This window comes from Condylura cristata, unplaced genomic scaffold (assembly GCF_000260355.1).
Source record: "Condylura cristata isolate star-nosed mole 26May11 unplaced genomic scaffold, ConCri1.0 scaffold00024, whole genome shotgun sequence".
Taxonomy (NCBI): Eukaryota; Metazoa; Chordata; class Mammalia; order Eulipotyphla; family Talpidae; genus Condylura; species Condylura cristata.
Genome location: NW_004567125.1, coordinates 2470419 through 2490388, shown reverse-complemented (window position 1 = coordinate 2490388; position 19970 = coordinate 2470419). Strand labels below are relative to the sequence as shown.

Sequence of the window (19970 nt, the reverse complement as noted above, 5' to 3'; positions counted from 1 at the left end):
CCTGACTCACTGACTGGGAGTTCTTTATATTATGCCAATTGATATCTGGCAATTGAAATTACTCACTATGCTAAACTAATAGGAGAAAAAGATACCAAGTCATCAATACCAGATACATTCATACTGGATCCATTTATGTGCTGGGAAAGACAAGAATGCTATTTTAGGTAATACTATTTTCAGCAAAGCATTATTATATAAACAATTGACACTATTAAAACTTTTGATGAATTGACTACCACAGGAAAAACCAATGTTCAACCTCCCCCTCCAAGTATATGATATATTATAATATAAATATCACAAACTATAGATTGCAAGAAGCTTTATGTATTTTTGTACTAGTTTCCAAAAGGTGAAACAGAATATACCCATTCTACCTATGAATATTGTGAAAACATTATGTTTAGTATTATTTCCTCAGAAACATGAAATGACAGTTAAAGCAAAACTATCTTCCGTATAGATCAGTGCAGTTCAAATTGTTTAAACTGTTACTTGGCTTTTATATAAAATAGTGATCATGATAAAATAAAAGATGTAGTTATACAACAGAAGAAAAGCAATAACCAAATATATAAATCTCACTTACAACTTAAAGGTTTGAAAGTGAAGCCAAGGCAAAAGGGCACGTTAGCGTTCCTTTAATGTCAAGATACTATCTCCAATGCAGTCAAAATTATTTTTAGACGACAAAGAATAGTAAGATGCCTCTCAAATAGTTTTTCATAACATAACTCCATTGACCATAAACAGAAAAAAAGAAACTGTAGGAAAGTATTTAACAGACAAGCAATTTAACAAAAATGAAAAATACTGAAAAGTAGTATCTCCCTGTGAAAAATAATGAAGTTCAATTCAAATTGGAACAGAGAGAAATTTATCAATATTTAGGATGAAAAATACTGAAAAGTAGTATCTCCCTGTGAAAAATAATGAAGTTTAATTCAAATTGGAACAGAGAGAAATTTATCAATATTTAGGATAAATAAATATATCTAAGATAAATGACACCACCCATTCTATCAAGACTAATTCATTTCATATTTTTTAACTAGCCATGACTAGTCCCTGAAATACGGAGCAAATCTATAGGTATAAATTTAAGCACACCTTTGATTTTTTTCTCTTTGCTACAAAGAATCTGCAATTGGTTTTGAGAAAGTTTGAGCTAGTGTTACTCTTGGTCACAAAACTCTTTCCACAAAGAGTCAAAATTATTCATTTCTCTGTAGCAGAAAATATCAAAACTCCAAGAGTTTACCTTTAACAATCAGGCACAGCAGACAACATTATTATTCTAGCTGCCATGGTGGTTCAACATAAACTACTTTTGTGTAAAAAGACCATTTCAGAATAGCTCAAGCCCAAGCTAAAAATGTTTACATAATCAAAACTGAAAGTTTAAACATTTTACTGTGCCAAAGATGCTACTTGGTATAAGTAATATTAGGCTACCACTAAAGCCAACACTGACCACACCTTGAAAAAGGACAGCAATAATCCCCAATTCAAAATTTATATTTAGAAAATCCATTCTCCTTTTTGCCACACATTTACAAATACTAATACAGATTATATAGACTTCAGAACTAAAATGTATTACTGCTTTCTCATTGGGTTACGAACTGATATGAACCAACTTTTCTGATTCCCTTAGACATCATCAAATTGGTATGTTTGTACACCTGACATCTACTCACTATATCCTTTGGAAATTACACTGAATTAGAGCCATTAATTACCCTCATCATCTCAAATTCATAAATGGCATCTTTTACTCACTCATCCCAAACTCTAATTTTTACATAAACAACTGGGTACTCATTAAGTGACGAGCAGCTATAAAATTAAAAATGGAATTTTTCAGTATCAGCCTATTATACAGATTCTATGAACTCCCCAATAATATTTACACAATCATTAAATTGAACAGAATAATTAAACAATTACAAAGAGGCTCTATCTTCAGAACATGCCAGAATTCTATTACTGCTTATTGCTACTGCTATCAGCCTGCCTGCTCAAAAGCCCCTTCCTCCCGCCCTGGATATTCACAAAGCCTTCTAAACTGGTTTCACTGCTTCCATTGTGGTCTGTCCAATCTTTCTCAACATAGCAGCCTCATTCCTTCAACGTGAAGGACAGACTAAATGTCCTCTGTTCAAAACCCTCCAATGAACTTGCCCATCCTGAAACCTTAGTACCATCAGCATATATAAGGCGCCTGTTATCTGTAGAATGATTAAGTGAACATATCAGCACTATAGTCCTTAATTATATGCAGCAGCCAAATATTTACCAAAGTCCGATGCATGAACTTCACAAAAAAGGATACCACCAGAGGATGACAGGTAATCCAACTACGGAAGCTCTAAATCAGTGTTATCCAAACTGTAGTCCATGTGCCGTGTGTGGTAATATGAACCAACTATATGTGGAACTGCATTCCTGTGTTGAAATATTTATGTATATAATTTTTCCATGTTTATGAGAAAAAAATTTAAAGTTTCAAAGATTTACTCAGGGAGACACAAAATTAATTTTCAAGTAAGTTCATTTAAAGAAAAAAGCTAAGGAAAAAAGCTAAGGGGAGAGCCACAGCAGAATGAACAACGTGATATGGCTCAGATTTAGGAAATGATGCTAAAATAGAACTGTATGATAAAGACACAGCCTTCACTGATAACTTCCTGATATTGGCGCACTCACATTAGGCCTCTAAAATGTGAGGTAAGATTTTCTCTGCACTTATCAAAGATATAGACATTAAAATATCTGGTAAGTCTGATTTTACAAACCAAAATGAAGTCATGGATGTTTATGAAATTAAGGCATACACAGTCGTATTATTCCAACCTGACTCACCTAAGTTTTACATGTGTATCATTGACTCCAAGTACTGAGATAGCTAAAAAAACAATAGTAGGAAAGAAACATTCTGCAAGGCTAACATCTCTGCATCTAGGATAGATAAGCCCCTCAAAATCTTCACATGAGTAAATCATGATTAATGTGAAAAATCTGACAAACTTACTTGATGACAAAGTTCTCCTCTCCCCTTCTATAAACTATTTGGATATCAACAATTGAAAATAATCATTCTTATCATTCCTATGCAAGCAGGAATATCTTACTTTCCAATCACAAACTATTTTCCTAAGCAAAACTAACTGGTACTCCAGATAAACTTGTCTCTTTAAACCCACCTTCCTCACTAAACATATTAAGGATCTCTTTTCAGCTCATTTAATAAAAAACAAACAAAAACCACTATTTCAAGATCTGTATTTTTTTTCCTATTAGAAGGACATACCAAAATTTTCTAACATAAACATTTATTTCTGCCATTTTGCAATTATCTTTCCACTAAAAAAAAAAAAAACACTTCATCAGATAGATGTGAAAGTTCTCATTTGATCATCCTTGTTAATATCGCAGACTTAAAATTTACTTTCTTAATGTATGGATAAATGTCTATTTTTTATGCTATAGAAACAAGTATTTACTTTCCAAGTAATTTCAATACACCTTTTATCAACTTTAAGATTTGATAACTTGTGTTATCAGTCCTATTTAAGATTTATCTGAATAATTTTAATGGTCATTTATTTTTCTTATCTCTACAGAGAGGACAAAATTCTGAGTGTTTATGGTCTTTACTAAGCACTCTAAGCATTTCTTTTCTGGCAGTTAATGACGCTTCTAACTAGAAAGCAATAAAATTCAATTATTTAATGCTAAACTACAAACAATTCAAAATTGCTACCAGGTTAGTAAAATCCTATTAGTGATAAATAAAAACACAAAGTACAACAAAGATTCCCATATTAAGTGGAAGCTGCCAATCAATTTACATTTTAGAAGCAATGAAGACAAACATTTGAGTAGTCTCATGTAGCCAAAAACACTATAAACCCAGTGACACGAGACAGGTTATTAAGAAAGATGAGGAGAGATAATGAGGGAGAAGAGAGCGATCCAACCCAGAAAGGTTATGCAGCACTTAAAAAGGAAATCACCAAAGCTTTGTGGTAATGAGAAAATGCAATCAGGATGTGGTACTTTGACTGTTCATAATGTGGAATAATAAAAAGATATGGTTTTACAAAACTAAACATGTATATGTATATATTATTTTTAATCATATACAAAATAAACTTATAGGGATTTTAGAGCAGGGCAGGAATAAACAAAACTTTGCACAGTACAATTTATTGTATAGTTTCACTATTTTGCCCCTGGAGAAAAAAAAATTGGGGGTGGGGGGATGGGAAAGGGAAATTGTGAGACATTAAAAGAAAAACTAACACATATTTAATCATTATTAAAAATGAAAGTGAAGCTACTAATAATCGTATTAGCTGAACTTTATAATAACTGAGGGCAAACTGGACATATTGGCTAATCTGCATTCAAAAATAATGTAAAGAAAAAACAAGGATTCAACTTTGTAATAGTTACAGAGATCAGAATATACTTTAGCTACTGCTTCAAAGCAATTTTTATGGCGAGATTATATGTTAGCCTCTAATAGTAAAGCAAAGGGGGGCACCCTCTAAGAATGACATTAACTGTCAAACCTTTCGCCTGCACTTTACTAAGATGTATGTATAGCAGGGATTTCAGTACTAATTAGCTATCTTTCTCTCATAACCTACTAACAGGTTATAGAATATGGTTTGATTTTTTTGTGTGCACTGAGTCTGGTCATAGATTTCAGTTTTTAATTTTTGATCCCCAATGATACAAAGTATAGCTTGGTCCACCTGTGGGGCACCGATCACTTCACAACTAGCTTTTGGTGTAAAACTCCCAAAGCACTGGGGCGCTACTGGGAAGAGGGCTTCTTTGGTCACACATACACATAAATGCCTCCATTTTTTTCACAAGTTTCCTTTAAAAATGAATGAAATGCATACTTAGAAATGTGAATGTGACATATTTTTATGACCAGAAGTAAACTTTTGGAATCAAGGCTTTTAGATGACTAACCTTCAATAGTCACCTCAACTTCAGGGTCCTCACTTGTTTCTGAAGGGACATGTTGAGTAGAATCTTGAAAAAAATAAAATTCTAAAATGACATTCATTATAAAGCACTTTCTGTGTTCCAACATTTAGTGATTTCATACTCCAAAAACGCCTACTATAAAATCTGTCATTTTAAATCATCTCATATTTATTAGATTATCTGATCCTTTTCATTGTACATAGGGATAAAAGGAAACAAATTTAAAACTAGAAAACTTAGAAAAAAACAAGTTACCTGCATTATTGGAATCAAAAAACTCCTATTTTTAGAGGAAAAATAATGAAGTCACATTTTCCTGCTGTATTTAGAAAATGATAGGATAAAAACAAAGACTATTTTATTTGCAATTTCTCCAAGAATTCTAGCAGTGGTTTACACTGGTAAATAAAACCACAATCAATTTTTTCCAATGGGGATCTTCATAGCGAGATAATGGCTATAATAAATGCCATTTGAGAGCTATAAGCTACCTTTCCATGCAACAAGCTTGGAAAATGTAGTATCTTATTAATATTTGTGTTACTACACAAATGTACATCAGAATGTTAGTGCTAGAAGCTAAAGAGTAAGTTTATCAACTCTCTTTTCATTTTGCAAAGGTTTGAGGGATTAATTGATTGGTCAAAGACTGTGTTTACTTGTTAGTAAAGAAATAAAGATCAGAATCAAAGTACAATTCAACTCTATTAACACTGTATTTGATGATAAACATTTACACAAAATTAAAGAATCTCAAAAGCCTAGCATTTACTAATAAAATCAGGAACTATGAAGTGACTTATATTGCCTGATGTACTATTATACTATGTGTCTTGTATAAAGGACTCACTTTGTTTACTGCCTACCCAAACAGAGGCTTTTGTTAGAGAAAACGAAAAACATGACCCATATTTTTAGAGAAAACCACCAATTACAAATTAGTCATAAAAAGGTCATCCATCTAATTTTATTTAAAAAGGTCTCAAAAAGAAATGTAAAATATTGTTTAAAGTAAATATCTCAGTATTCTACAACAAATCCATTCCAGTTAGAAACTAAATACTAAAAGCAAATTTGGAAAGATCAGCCAATACTGAAGGACCTTATGATCTCCCTCCATTCTAAGAGGGTTAAAGATCAAATTAATAATTTTTAAATAAAAATTTAAAAATATAAACATCAGGAATAAAAATTCATAGACCCCCTTTTTTTCTAAGAAAAAAGGGCACAACACGACCACTGTTGTGATGAGAAGTAATTTCAAGAATCAGTTATCTTACCATTACTTTTTTTCTAGGGAAAAAATCTAGAAAGTTTCTTTTAGAACTATATAGACCACTTAGAAATAGGAAGACACACTGCAAGTTAACATTTTAACATACAGTTGCAATATATAAAAAACAGCAGTATTAAAATCTAAAGAAGCTGTACCATAATTAGGCATTCAATCCTAAAACCAAAAGAATAGTTGATAAAGTATATTGTGTTATAGTTGTAGGAGTAAAATTATAGAGGAAATAGCTATTTTATTAATATTATGTACACTGTATTAGCTTACTTTTAAAAATGGGATCATTAAATAGCATGTGAAAAAATGAAATATGAACAGAGCTGCTAGTTCTTAAAAATCTCTTAATATGGTACAAGATGACTAGGGATAAAAAGGCAGCATTCTGGATCATGAAGAGTTACTTACCACTTAAGTTTCATCCCTTTATTTATTATTCAGTATGGTAAAAACAGGTATATTTTAAATTTAAAAGTAACTGTTGGCTAAGAAGGTAAACCAAAACCATCTTTATATTAAGGATAATATTCTATATAACCTAGAATAAAACAATAAAAATGCCTTTATTTCTAACCTTCTGCTGGTACTTCCATTTCTGTTCCTTCATTGCCCTCTGAAGACTGATGGCTTCCTAAAAAGAAAATAAACTACATAAAATAAACCAATAAAAACGTGGGTTGAAAGAAAAGAAACTAGGTAACAACTGAAACAACTTAACACTTACAAATAAATATACCATATACAAACTGATTTTTTTACTCTTTAGCAGTTAACTCAAATAATATATGACTGAATTCAGAAAAACATGTAGCACTTGTATTTAAAAGCTAAAAAAATTATTTAGAAATATAAACATATACAGTCAACCTAGATTTGGGGATTTAATATTAGTTACTGTAACTTCACAAAATACTGTTAATGTTGGAATTTGAGTAACAGAACGGCTCTTTTCTAATTTATTAATGACGGAAGCACATTAAAAAAACAGATCAATTCCTTCTCTGGTCACTGACTCTAAAGAGTAAATAAACAAGTTCAAGTTTGGTTGTAAAATGCTTTCCATTTTTACTATGGTGGAAGCTTATGGAACCTCAATCCCCAGTTAATCAAAGTTGTGCTTAAAGGAAACTCGTAAGTTAAAATTTAAGACACTACCTTTAGTCTCAAAAGCATTTTAATTCAGGTAATATAATCTGCCTGCTTCTAAAAACTGTAACATAAAGCAATGATCAGGTTAGGCAGTCACAAGTTAAACAGGCTCATCCTACCAGAGCAGAAGTTTTACTAGTAAATAGGAAAGAAGCTAAAACATAAGTGAACCACTTAGGATTACGTGCCCAAACTGCCCCAGAAGATTCATAATATATCCATAAATATCTATCTTATACTTAACATAGAGAAGGAAAAAAGTTACTGCCTTGGTGTATAAATAAAATATGTACCTCTGAATAAGAATAAATTAAATATAAAGGGAAAGAAGCAAAATCAACGCTATCTTGCCATTTTTGGTAACTAGATTCAAAAAATATACTAGAGATACAAGTCCCCAGAAAAAGGTTTTTGATATATTTTATCTCAACTAAAAAGCATTTATCACATTTTCAAAAGCTGATGTCCAGTGTCTAATATTTTGAATTTCAAATACCATAATATGGTGAAAGACTTTTGATTTTCAATGTTTAGGCTATATGATACCTTAATCCTTAATTGTCTTGGACCTCTCTTCCACTTACTTTGTATTATAAAAACTCACCTGAATTCAAAATACTATGTAAATCTATTCAACTAACATAATATGCTTTCACAACACACAGTTCCTTTCCACTGTCTTTCTCTAACTTTAGCTTTTGAACTTAAGGAGCATTGACTTTTGATTAATCAACAACAAAACGTGTTAAGATCAAATGAATGAGAAACAAGGGAGAAGAGGCTAATACTCAAAAGGATAGGCAGGCTGGGTAAAGAATAAGCACAACTAAGGTGGTTGTTCTATCCTTCATAAAATTGCAAGAATACATGTAAAAAATAATTCTATGTCCTTTTGTTTTCTATTATTTCCATGAAATAAGCAATTACATTTATATTAAAAGTAAGGAAACTAAATCGTATGCACTCCAAACCAAAACAGACAGAACAAATCCATACAAACATAGCCTATGATCATCAAGTTAGGAAAGACAACACAAAAAATCCCCATAAGGTATTCAACTGATAAACTTAGGGATTTTACAAGTGATTATTTTACAATCTTTCTACAACTAAGTTATCAACATAACCTTATTGATATTTACATTACAAACTATACAATAATAACCTTATTTCTGACTATTCTCATATAAGGTATAAATGTGTACTTTACCTTAAATATGAAAGTGTGTCATGTACCCATTTCGAGATTCATTACTAGATTCACAAAAGGGAAAATTGGTTTTGAAAAATTGTTGTTTGTGAAGTTCATTAATGTTTAAAAAAAAAAAGGCCAATACATTTCTTTTTCCTTTTCCATTTAGAAAATAATACAGATACAAATATTAAACACAGTCTGTCCAATATAAAGGAACATTAAATAAGAACAGCATGTGGGAAAATGGAAGTGAAAAGGTATACCTTGCAAAGACTTCGAAAGGGGGAGTTTGTCATCGACATCATCAGTTTCAGAAGGGCCTGCTTTGGAATACAAAGATAATACTTCAAAAGTAATCCCAAAAATGTATTTTGGGTCACTTTAGCAAACAAATTTGGGTGAGAAATATGGAATAAGACAGACTTTTTATGAACAAAAAGGGCAAAATTAAAAAAAAAAAAGACAAAAATGAGTGGTGCCAATTTATGACCTTAGTGAGTGAATGGAAAAGGTGTGCTCAAAAATTCATATATAAAGAGTCAAAAGAAATTTTGAAAATGACTGAACATGAATTGAATGGGAATGATATATCTACAAATGGTGGCTATTAAAAGAATAAGTATCATATTAGCAAACTGCTTCTTTTACTTAATATACATTATCAGTGCAGGTTTATTTCTCAAGCTACCTGGAACACTTGTGAAGTATTGTATCAGACTGAAGAAAAAATGCAGTATTAAATTGCTACACCTTCATTAAACTCTCTAATCCAGTAATTAAGTTACCAGTAATTTTGAATCTCCACTGAAATAGAAACATGACAAACTAACAGTTATTAATTTAAACTCTGCCTTTCCTGCTAATCCATAGAATCAGCACACTTTGAGAACATAGTTCTTTTCAATTAACATGGAAACTATTCTGGATGAATCAAACAACTGCAAAATGCTACAGAGATTTCAGTAACACATTTACATGAATTATCACGTTTTTAATGTTGAAATTAATATTCTTTCTATTAGGGAAATAGAAAGGGAACAAAACAAGTGTTTTTAATGACTACTAACATAAAACCATGTTCTTGTACTAATAAGAACATAAACCACTTCTTTATCTCTTAATATTATCTGGAAAATATCCTAAGACTTTTGAAAGGCCTTGTAAATGCGCAAGAAATTTCACATAGAGGCACCAAATATACATTATAAACAAAGGACATAGCACATAAGAAAACAATTTCAAAGAAAATACAAAAATTGTTGGTATTTAGAATGTCCTTAGAAAGATGCTAAGTGAAAGAGACTTAAATGCAAATATCAGGTTTGCTGTTCCCTAATGATGTGATCCCAAGTTAAAAATACATTAATTAAATTTTATTATATTTTATATGTACTATAAAATAAAATTACATTAAGGGTATTAACTAAGTACCCTTAGTTGAAAAGGACAGCTGCATTCTCAATACTGTATGGTGCTAAATAGTTAAAAATGGGTCCACTTTAAGTTAATTACAGTATGTTTCTTAGACTTTCCATTAAATTGCTTATTACTGATTTAAAATTTAATTATATTGTGTTCAAACAATTTATTATGTGTCAACATGTAAGTCAATTTTTGCAAAGATTCATGCACTGTAAGTACAAATTTATTTCCAGATGATAAAATTCTACTACATATATATAAATCAGCTTACATAAAACTTCTGGGTTCAAAGATTATATCTCTAATTTCTCAGTATTTATCAACTTGATGTATTAGTTATTCACAGGCATGTATAAAATCTACAGCAATGTAGATATACAAATTTAGTGTACTTGTTTCAACCCTTTCTACTTTAAGGCTTTATTGTTTAGTATATACAAACCAATAACTGCCATATCAAGTTAGTAGATAATTTACATATACACTTACACACATATACATATATGTAGTCTTAGTCTTTATCGCTGTTACCTTCTCTTTTAGGCACTGGCATTTGTTTTGTTTAATATCTGTTCTGCATACCTTTAAAAAACACTACTTTCAAAAACATCTATACTATTTAATTCCATATGCATGTTTTAACGATGCATATTTGAATTTTATTCACATCTTATGCTTATTCATAAGATAAGCAATGTGCTTCAACCTCACTCTCAAATTGCTAGTAAGTTATCTAGCAGGCCTTGTGAAAATCAGAGTCCCAACTTTACATCCGAGTATTACTAGAGGAACTGACACATGCACAGCAATATCCAACCTTATTTTGCAATACTGAAAGCTTTGGAAGGAAACAAGTATGTTTTTTTTTAAGTAAAAGAATGAACTATAGTATAACCACTCAATGTACCTATTACAAGATTATTAAATCTACATGTGACAAAGTAGGTTAATCTTTAAAAACTTATTATACTGAAAGACTGACATACAAGAACATATACACAACCAGCATGTCACTATTTGTGACACAATGTCACTACTTGTGTCAAGCTTAAAACCTGAGAAAAGACGAGGCACAGAATGTACTCTGTCTGTATATACAACTGTAGTTATACTTAAAAGTGTATAACCATCATTAGGAAAAACAACCCTTAATTTCAGGAAATGGTTAACTCAGGCAATATAGAGAAAAAAATTAAAATTTAGGAGCACTTTAAAGGATTTATCAATTACATATTCAATGTTAAGTCACATAGGGAGGGGAACAACACAACATTAACCTGTTCAGTCAGTTTGGACAGGTGTATATTGAGCTTGTAAGTTTTAAATGTTTCAATTTTTAAAAAGCACTTTAAAAACAGCAATACAAATACATGATTTCTAAGTACCCCCCAAACATGTCTAACAAACTATGTTTTAGATGCCTGAAACAAAAGATAGGATTCATTTATATGAAACACAATGAACAAAACTAAACTAGTTTCTTATAGCCAGGAAAATTACCATTTGGAAACCAAATGACTAAGAAGGAGCCCGAAGGAAAAGTTTCTAGGATACTGACACCTACAAAAAAACCTTCAGGAGACATGAACTACAAGGCGGTGAATTAAAAGGAGAAAAATGACAAAACCACTAAGGCATTGGAGATGTCAATACTCTAGTTCTGAACAAGTAGACAGAAGTACCAGGCAAGGGGTAAGCAGACCTGAAGCCCTCCAAACAACATCAATAAAAAATAAAGTAAAATTTACAAAAATATGTTCTTCAGCTGCAATTATGCAAGGAGAATATCCCTAAAATCTGCAAAAAGTCAAAAAGTGTGGCAAGTTATCATCCCACAAAGTGAAGCAGTACAAGGATAAGGATTCTGTATATGCCCAAGGAAAGTGGTGTTACCAATCAACAAGGAGGTTAATATGGGCTAAGTAAATTTTCTGGGAAAATGCTAAAAACTACAAAGAAAATTGTGGCGTGGCTTGAATACACTGAGTCCAACTGCAGATCTAAGAGCAGGCTGGCTATTAAGAGATGCAAGCATTTCAAACTGAGAGAAAAAAGTCCAAAGAATCCAAAAGGATATTAGCAGGCCCCAAGCCCTCTACCAAACAACCTTAATAAAACACACACACACAGAGGGAGCTAAAATAGGGAATGGAATTTTGGTGCTATTTTTAAAGATTTATTTATTTATGCATAGAAGAACTGGGGTACAGGCCAGAGGTGCAGGGGTAGTGAGAGGATTCACCAAAGAAAGAGCGGGGAACAGAACAGGTGGAAATACCTGAAATACACTGCTGAGGGGAGGAGTGAGTGAAACAAAAGAGAGGTCTGCTGCACATTTGGGTCACCTCCTAGGCCAGGGGTTGAATCATGTTGCAGTGGTTGTTGCTTCAGAACTTGCTCTATCAGGGAGGCCCCAGGATTATAATTTTGAAAAAGAACACCCGAGTACTCTTATTACCTGATTTCAAAATGCTATAAAATACTCAATGTAATTTTGGCATAAGGTTAGAGATCAATGTAATAAAATATACTTGAAAAGCTGACAAAGGCATAAAAGTAAAACAGGAAAAGAACATAGTCTTTTAACAAGTGGTGCTGAAAAACTGGCTAGTCATATATTTAAACCTGAATTCTATTTTACACAAACAAATTACGTCTAGATATATCAGATGTAAATGTGAAGCTACAAAATTTTTATGAAACAAAACCTTTGTTGACTTTGGGTAGGCAAGGGCATCTTAACTTATGATACTTAAGAAAAAGTCACACAATGAAAAAAAACTCTAGAAATTGGATTTCATAAAAATAAACTAAATTGGTAAATCACATCATAAGGGATGTTTTACTACTCAGAATACACAGAGTTGTCAAAACTAAGAGAAATATCCAAATTTCACTGACTGTATTACCCCGCTTTCTAGAAACAAAACCTGTTCCCCTCCCATCTTTTCAAATGCAGTGAAGACATTATCATTTCAGGCAATCTTTCCTTCTACCCAATTCTTATTATTAGTCAGGCATCATCCTAAATCACTTACACTCCTGAGCCTCCCAGCGTGTAGGAGTTAAAGTCTCAGACTATCGAGGTATCACCAGCCACTGAGGGCATGAGTTAAAACCCCAGCCAGGGAGCCAACCCACATAGGGTGGCAGACCTCTTCTATATTACCCACTGTTTCCCTTAGCAGTGTATTTAAGGTGGATCTACTTGATCTGCTCCCCACCTGTCTGTGGTAAATCTTCTCACCCTCTATACCCCTGGCCTATACCCCAATTCAGTTCAGTATGCATGAATAAATAAAATAAATATTAAAAAAGAAAATCATACTCCCAACCTCAAGTGGAAGCAAAAAAGCTTCATGGCGGCAGATAACAGTGATGCTAAAAAGACAATACCAAAGACAAAGAAAATTTCTTTTTCCACTTTACAAATTAAATATATGTCAAATAGAATTATTTTATTAAACAATTTCTATCACATTAGGCACACAGATCAGTAAGATAAGAACAAACATCTGCTAGAATAGTGTAAATAGTTTCCAAATTTTTAACTTTTAATTAGAAAACTTCATAATTATCTCACCTTTTAAGCCACGTATTTTCTAATGTCACAAGCCATAAAATGTTCAAAAGTGACGATGAAACTCATGAACTTTTACTACAACAGCTCAATAAATGTATACAACTATTCATATAATTACAAAACCAGAATAAACTTATTCCTAGGACTTTTATAATGTTGTGAATTGAAAAAGGTTTATGTTTTTAAATAAAATAAATCCATTTGACAAATGCAAATTAAAACCAAAATGAGGTATCATAAGACACCCAATAAAGCAGCTTAAAAAAAAAAAAAAACACCACCAAGACTGGCTACACAGTGTTGCATGATATGGAGCAACTAGAACTATGACACACTGCTGATGGAAATGTAAAATGTACATTCTCAGTTTCTTACAAAGTCAAATACCTACCATATGTGCCAGCTATTCCATTTCTAGGAATCTACTCAAGAGAAATGAAGGCTTATTTCCACACAAAAATTTGTACATAAATGTTCACAGTAGCTTTATTTCTAATAGCCCCAGACTGGAAACTACCAAAATGTCCACCAATAGACAAAAGAATAATAAAAGAGCAGTATACCCATACAAATGAATAACAGTAATAAAACAGAATATACTCAAAACTTAGGATATACTCAAAACTTAGGATATACTCAAAACTTAGGATATACTCGATATACTCAAAACTTAGGAACTTTTCTGCAAATCATGTAGAATGTAAACAGTAATGCACATCACCCCAAGAAAACAGTGCATACTTTATGATGATTCCACTTACACAGTGATAGAAAACAGATCAGTGACTAGCAGGGGAGGGGAGTGAATAACAAAGGGACACAAAATCTGAGGGTCACAGACATTTCATTTTTTCTTGATTGCAGTAAAGATAGTTTTAAGGTATGTATGAAATAAACCATATTTTATACTTCAAACATTTAATACACATTATGCACCTAAAAATTTTAAATTAAAAATTAAAGTGACAAAAACTAAACAAGAAAATTGAAAGTAATGCAAAGTTAACAGCAATAGGAATGTAATTTATCTTGAAGTTTATACTTTTTTAAAATTTATGATAAATTGGTGTTGTTTTAATGGAAAGTATAATAAATGCTTGTAAGCAAGGCTCCTATTGATGATAGATTAACCAGGTGATATATAACCCTTTCAAAGATATCCTAAGTTTAAGTATCTTTTAGTATGATTGGTTCTTTTAGTTTGTGAACACATAACAAATATTGAACTGATTTTCTTCTCTCATGGGTTTATTTCAATATTAACTTTGAAACCCTTGCCTAATGCCTAAAACAATAATGGTATCAGGAACAGACACTTTTGTCAACAATGAAAAGCAAGCAGATTCATTCCACATTTGCTTTGATTCATCTACTGAGTTAACCCAAGCTGTGTCTTGAGGATTTGTGACAACTCAAGTGGAAGAGAGCCAATCTTTTTTCAGTTAATAAAAAATTCAATTATCATAGCAAAAAAAAAAAAAAGAACTTACTATAATATATAGTCCTCTAAATGAGAATACATTAATGCATAAAACTGCACTGTGAAATTAGAACTTTTAGTCCCTCCCTCATCATCAAGCAAAAAGACATGGAATAAAGTGATAATAGCTAAAATTATTAGTGCCTTACCTTCCACAGACTTTTAAGATAATGATAATGCTCATATAACTTAAGTTTGTTGTACAAATAAAGCTATTAAAGTTTCAGGGCCCTCTCTTGTGGTGCAATGGGTTAACTTAACACACAGCAGTACAAAGCTATCAGCAGCACAAGTTCAAGCCCTGGCCAGAGAACTGACTCACATGGCACAGCAGACCTCTCCTGCTCTGACTCACACTGCTCCCATCCGCAGTGTATTTCAGTAGATCTGCCTGTTCCCCACTCTGTCTCTAGTGAATCTTCTTATCCTCCTCCACTCCCCACCACTGCACCTCTGGCCTGTACCCTAGTTCTGGTGTGCATAAATAAATAAATCTTTAAAAAAAAAAAAGAAACTATTAAAGTTTCAGAAGACATCTCCTGCTTTGCAAACATCATTATATAGGAGAACAGAATTTTATACTAAATTCTTGTGCCACTTTTGTTTGTTCTCTTAACATTTATGGCTGCTTTACATTTCCCAGTAAATTGTTTAATACATTTTATAGATCCACTTTTTAAATATATTTTATTCCAGTGGTGATTTATCAATAAACAAGTTAATAGAAGACCAATCAATAAAATTACTTTTTAAGGAATTCTGGCAATTGATGAACAAATTTTAGCTAACAATAACTTTTGGAAAGAAAAACTACATAAAACATTATTACCTTGAATATTATATTGATAGTAATCAGGATCTTCTGATTCTTCCTTTACTGTCACAGCTGCCATTTCCAGGGAAATACCTACAAAAGCAAGTGAAATTATTTAGCTATACTTCAGGACATTCAGTTAAACTGTATAGGGAAATCTTCTGCCCTCCTAGGCTTCAAAGGCAGAGTAGCACGCACGCACCCGTGCGCACACACACACACACACATGCACACACACAAAGATTCTGAAAGGACAAAACTTTGCTACATAGGGACCTCCATAGTGGCTATGAAGCTATCTGCAGCCACTGCAGCATGAGTTCCACCCCAGGTCAGGGAGCTGACCTACATGGCACAGCAGACCTCTCCTGTCTCACCCACTGCTCCCCTCAGCAGTGTATTTCAGTAGATCAGCCTGTTCTGCTCCCCACTCTGCCTCTAGTGAATCCTCTCATCCCTCCACACCTCTGATATGCAGCCCCCAATTCTTGTATGCATAAATAAATAGATGTTTAAAAAAAAAAAACTTAGGCAAAAATCATCTATAATTCAACCAAAAAAAAGTTTTAAGCACTACTAATAACTCTGGGATTATTTGCTAATTTGATATATAACTTTATAAGGAGACATAAAAGAGTATATATTGTACACACCCACTAACGGGGAGGTAAAATCAAAGAAAAGCAATCTATCCTCAGACTCAAGCAATGTAAATTATACCTCAATAAAGCTAAAGAGGTCCCTCCCTGGTGTGCACAACAGGTTAAAGCACAGCACGATGAAGCGTTCTACAACCACTGCAGCAGAAGTTCGATCTACAGCCAGGGAGATGACCCACATAGCATGGTAGACTTCTCATCTGACCCACCTGCTCCTCCCCTCAGCAGTGTATTTCAGTAGACCTGCCTATTCCACTCCCCACTCTGTTTCTGGTGAATCCTCTCACCACACCTGCACCAATGGCCTGTACCCTAGGTTCTGTATGCATACATAAATTAATCTTCAAAAAAAATAAAAGTTTACCTTTAAAAAAAGAAAGAAATGAAGACATATGTGGATGTTCATAGCATGTTATTCAAAACAGCCCAAAAGTGGAAATAACTCAAATGTCCACCAAATGGAAAATGAATAAAAAAAATTACTATAAACCTGTAAAATGGAATACTCAGATATGAACTACTTATTAGTGTTATATCTTTTTTTGAAGATGATTCTCATAATATGATGCACAGTAAACGGCAAAGCACCACATATTGTATGATTCCACTTAGATGAAATGTCTACCTGAAAGCAGATTAATGGTGGGTACAGGGAGTAATGAAATACAGGGAGAAATGCAAATGGGCAGCAGGTTTCACTTAGGGTAATGGAAATGTTCTAAAATTGAGACTGTGGTGAACCCTGCAAACCTATGTATTTACTAATCTTCACTGAACTTCATACTTAGAAGTGTGGAATTCCATGGCATAAATTTTATCTCAATAAAATTATCCTAGGATAATTTTAAACTTATGTACAGTAACAGTAAAACCATGACATTTAAAAATAAGGAATTAAATACCAAAAGAAGCTTAAAGTTAAAAATTGTTTCCTTTGAGTACAGAAAATGGGAGTGCAAAGGAAAGGGGGAGGAGAATGTTACAGTGATTTCTACAGAACTAGTTGACACTGTATACTAGCTGACAATTTATATTATTATTCCTGCAGAACTGGGAAAAAGACATTAATAAATTTTGCCCACAAGCACATAACTAGCAATGAATGTCTAGCTACCATATATCATATCAAGTAATCCTTTGGGTTTTAGGAAATGATAATATCAACTAATGTCTCCACCAGAATAAATTTGTTCTGCTTCTCATTAGTAATGAATCAAATATTATAACCTTCTAAATTAAAGGAAAAACTTCATTACTTAAATTTCACAATAAATTCTAAAAGCAGTAGTACATACCAGAATCTTCTGTGGGTTCAGTTTTCACTTTGATGGGGCCACAACTGAAAAGTAAATAAGTACTGATAAAACTAAGTATTGATGAGGGCTACTCACATAGATAGCAAGTACACTGAATCTTGACTCATAAAGTCACTCACCTGACCCAGCTGAATGCAAAACTAACTCAACTTTTAAACTGACATATTTACTTCTTGCATTAAGATGATTTGCCACTTGACCTTACTATTTTAATTTCAAGTTTTAAAAAATAGAGTAACAAGTTTCAAATGTCAATTTACTATAAGACCTTCTCACAATGTGGTTGGTCATCAGCCCATAATCATCAATTTCAAGAAAGAAATACTACTGCTCAGAACTATGTCAAAAACTATATTATCTATTGGGGCCCTCCCTGGTGGCGCAGTGGGTTAAAGCACAGCACTGAGAATCTAAAGCCGCTTCAGCATGAGTTCGATTCCTGCCTGCCCCGGAGGTGACCACATGGCGTGGCAGACCTCTCCTGGCCCGCCCGCTGCTCCCCTCAGCAGTGTGCTTCGTCGATCTGCCTGTTCTGCTCCCCACTCTGTCTCTGGTGAATCCTCTCACCCTCCGCATCTCTGGCCTGTACCCCAGTTCTATATAAATAAATAAAAATCTATAAAAAAAAAAAAAAAACTATATTATCATAAAATCCCCAAATGATTCAATAACATATTAAACATTGAGAAGTGGGAGAGAGTCCCTATTACATATTTAATACCTCAATAATCTAAAGTGGAGGTTCATCAGTACTTATGAAGCATGGTTTACCTTCCACCTGGAGACAGCATTGATCTTTCAGTATCTGTTACCATCACACGACCACCTATATACAAAAAAAAATTAGATTTAGGTTTTCCCAACACTTAAAAAATAAGTAATTCCAAGTTACCTAACAGCTTTTATCCCCTTAACCTACCATCACATTATCTTCAATTTTTACCAGTGAAATTAATACAGCCATATGGCATTACTCTGGTGAGACAGAATAAGTAGAAGTAAAGACTTCTACTAAGGAGTAGATCCAGTATAGAAGAGATGGAAAACAGTGACTGCTAACTGGTATGGGATATCTCTTTGGGACTAATGAAATTCTGGAATTACACAGCAGTGAGAGTAATATTTCTTGCATCTATACCAAAGCACACTGAATTGTGAACTTTAAAATCATGAATTTTATGTTTGCATAAAATAAGACTGACCCTACCAAATGCTGATGAAGATATAGAACTAGAATTCTCATACACTGCTGGTAGAAATGTAAAATGGAACAAGCATGTAGAAAAGTAGTTTGGCAGCTTCTTACAAACATTACTATATGATCTAGTTGTTACAAGTTTAGGTATACACAGGAAAATGAAAATAAATGTCCACATAAAGACTTGTACTCATGAAGCCACTATGAGTAATAAGTAGCTAAGAAATGGACATCTAACTTTGCATGGACAGGGGAACAAGTAAACAAATTGCATCTACACAATGAAATGTTTCTCAGCACTAAAAATATGAACTAAAATGGATAAAATTCAAAATAAGAGCCCAAGTAATATAAATGTGAGTATTATGATTCCATTTATATTTTAAAAACCAGAAAATGCAATCCAATCTATGGTGACAATAATATTACTATTTGCTTTGGGAAAGAACCAGATTGTAGGAAAGGGAAGAATTAATAAGGGTTATAAAACAAGCAGGAAATGATAGATATGTTCATTATCTTGTCTATAGTTATGGTTTTCACAGCATATACATGTGTTAAAACAGCAAGTTATACACTTTCTATGTGTGGTTTATTGTATGTCAGTTATATCTCAATAAAGGTGTAAAAACTTTTTTAACATTGAAAGTTGGTACAGCAAAAAACCTGAGTCATAGAAACCCACCCCTCTTGGACCACTCATTAAAAATTCCCTAGAGGGCCTCCTTGGTGGCACAAGGAGTTAATTCTTAGCACTATGAAGCTAACCACAGCCACAGCAGCTTGAGTTCAATCCCCAGCCAGGGAAGTGGCCCACATGGTTCAGCAAACCTGTCCTGTCTTGCCTGCTGAT

At 32.9% G+C, this 19970-nt stretch overlaps 1 protein-coding gene across 5 annotated transcripts in view; it reads right to left on the bottom strand.

The window, feature by feature from the left end:
• Positions 1-19970, bottom strand: part of GTF2I (general transcription factor IIi) — an 83368-nt gene that overhangs the window by 36001 nt on the left and 27397 nt on the right. For 2 of the 5 annotated variants that reach the window (XM_004688305.2, XM_012729041.1), the window contains exons 7-12: positions 18691-18745; positions 17899-17942; positions 15960-16037; positions 8909-8968; positions 6876-6932; positions 4996-5058 (exon numbers count right to left, since the gene is read on the bottom strand). In XM_004688305.2, coding sequence (XP_004688362.1) covers positions 4996-5058; positions 6876-6932; positions 8909-8968; positions 15960-16037; positions 17899-17942; positions 18691-18745 — 357 coding nt within the window. The remainder of the gene's footprint in view (positions 1-4995; positions 5059-6875; positions 6933-8908; positions 8969-15959; positions 16038-17898; positions 17943-18690; positions 18746-19970) is intronic. The other 3 variants (XM_004688307.2, XM_004688306.2, XM_004688309.2) reach the window with 3 other exon arrangements.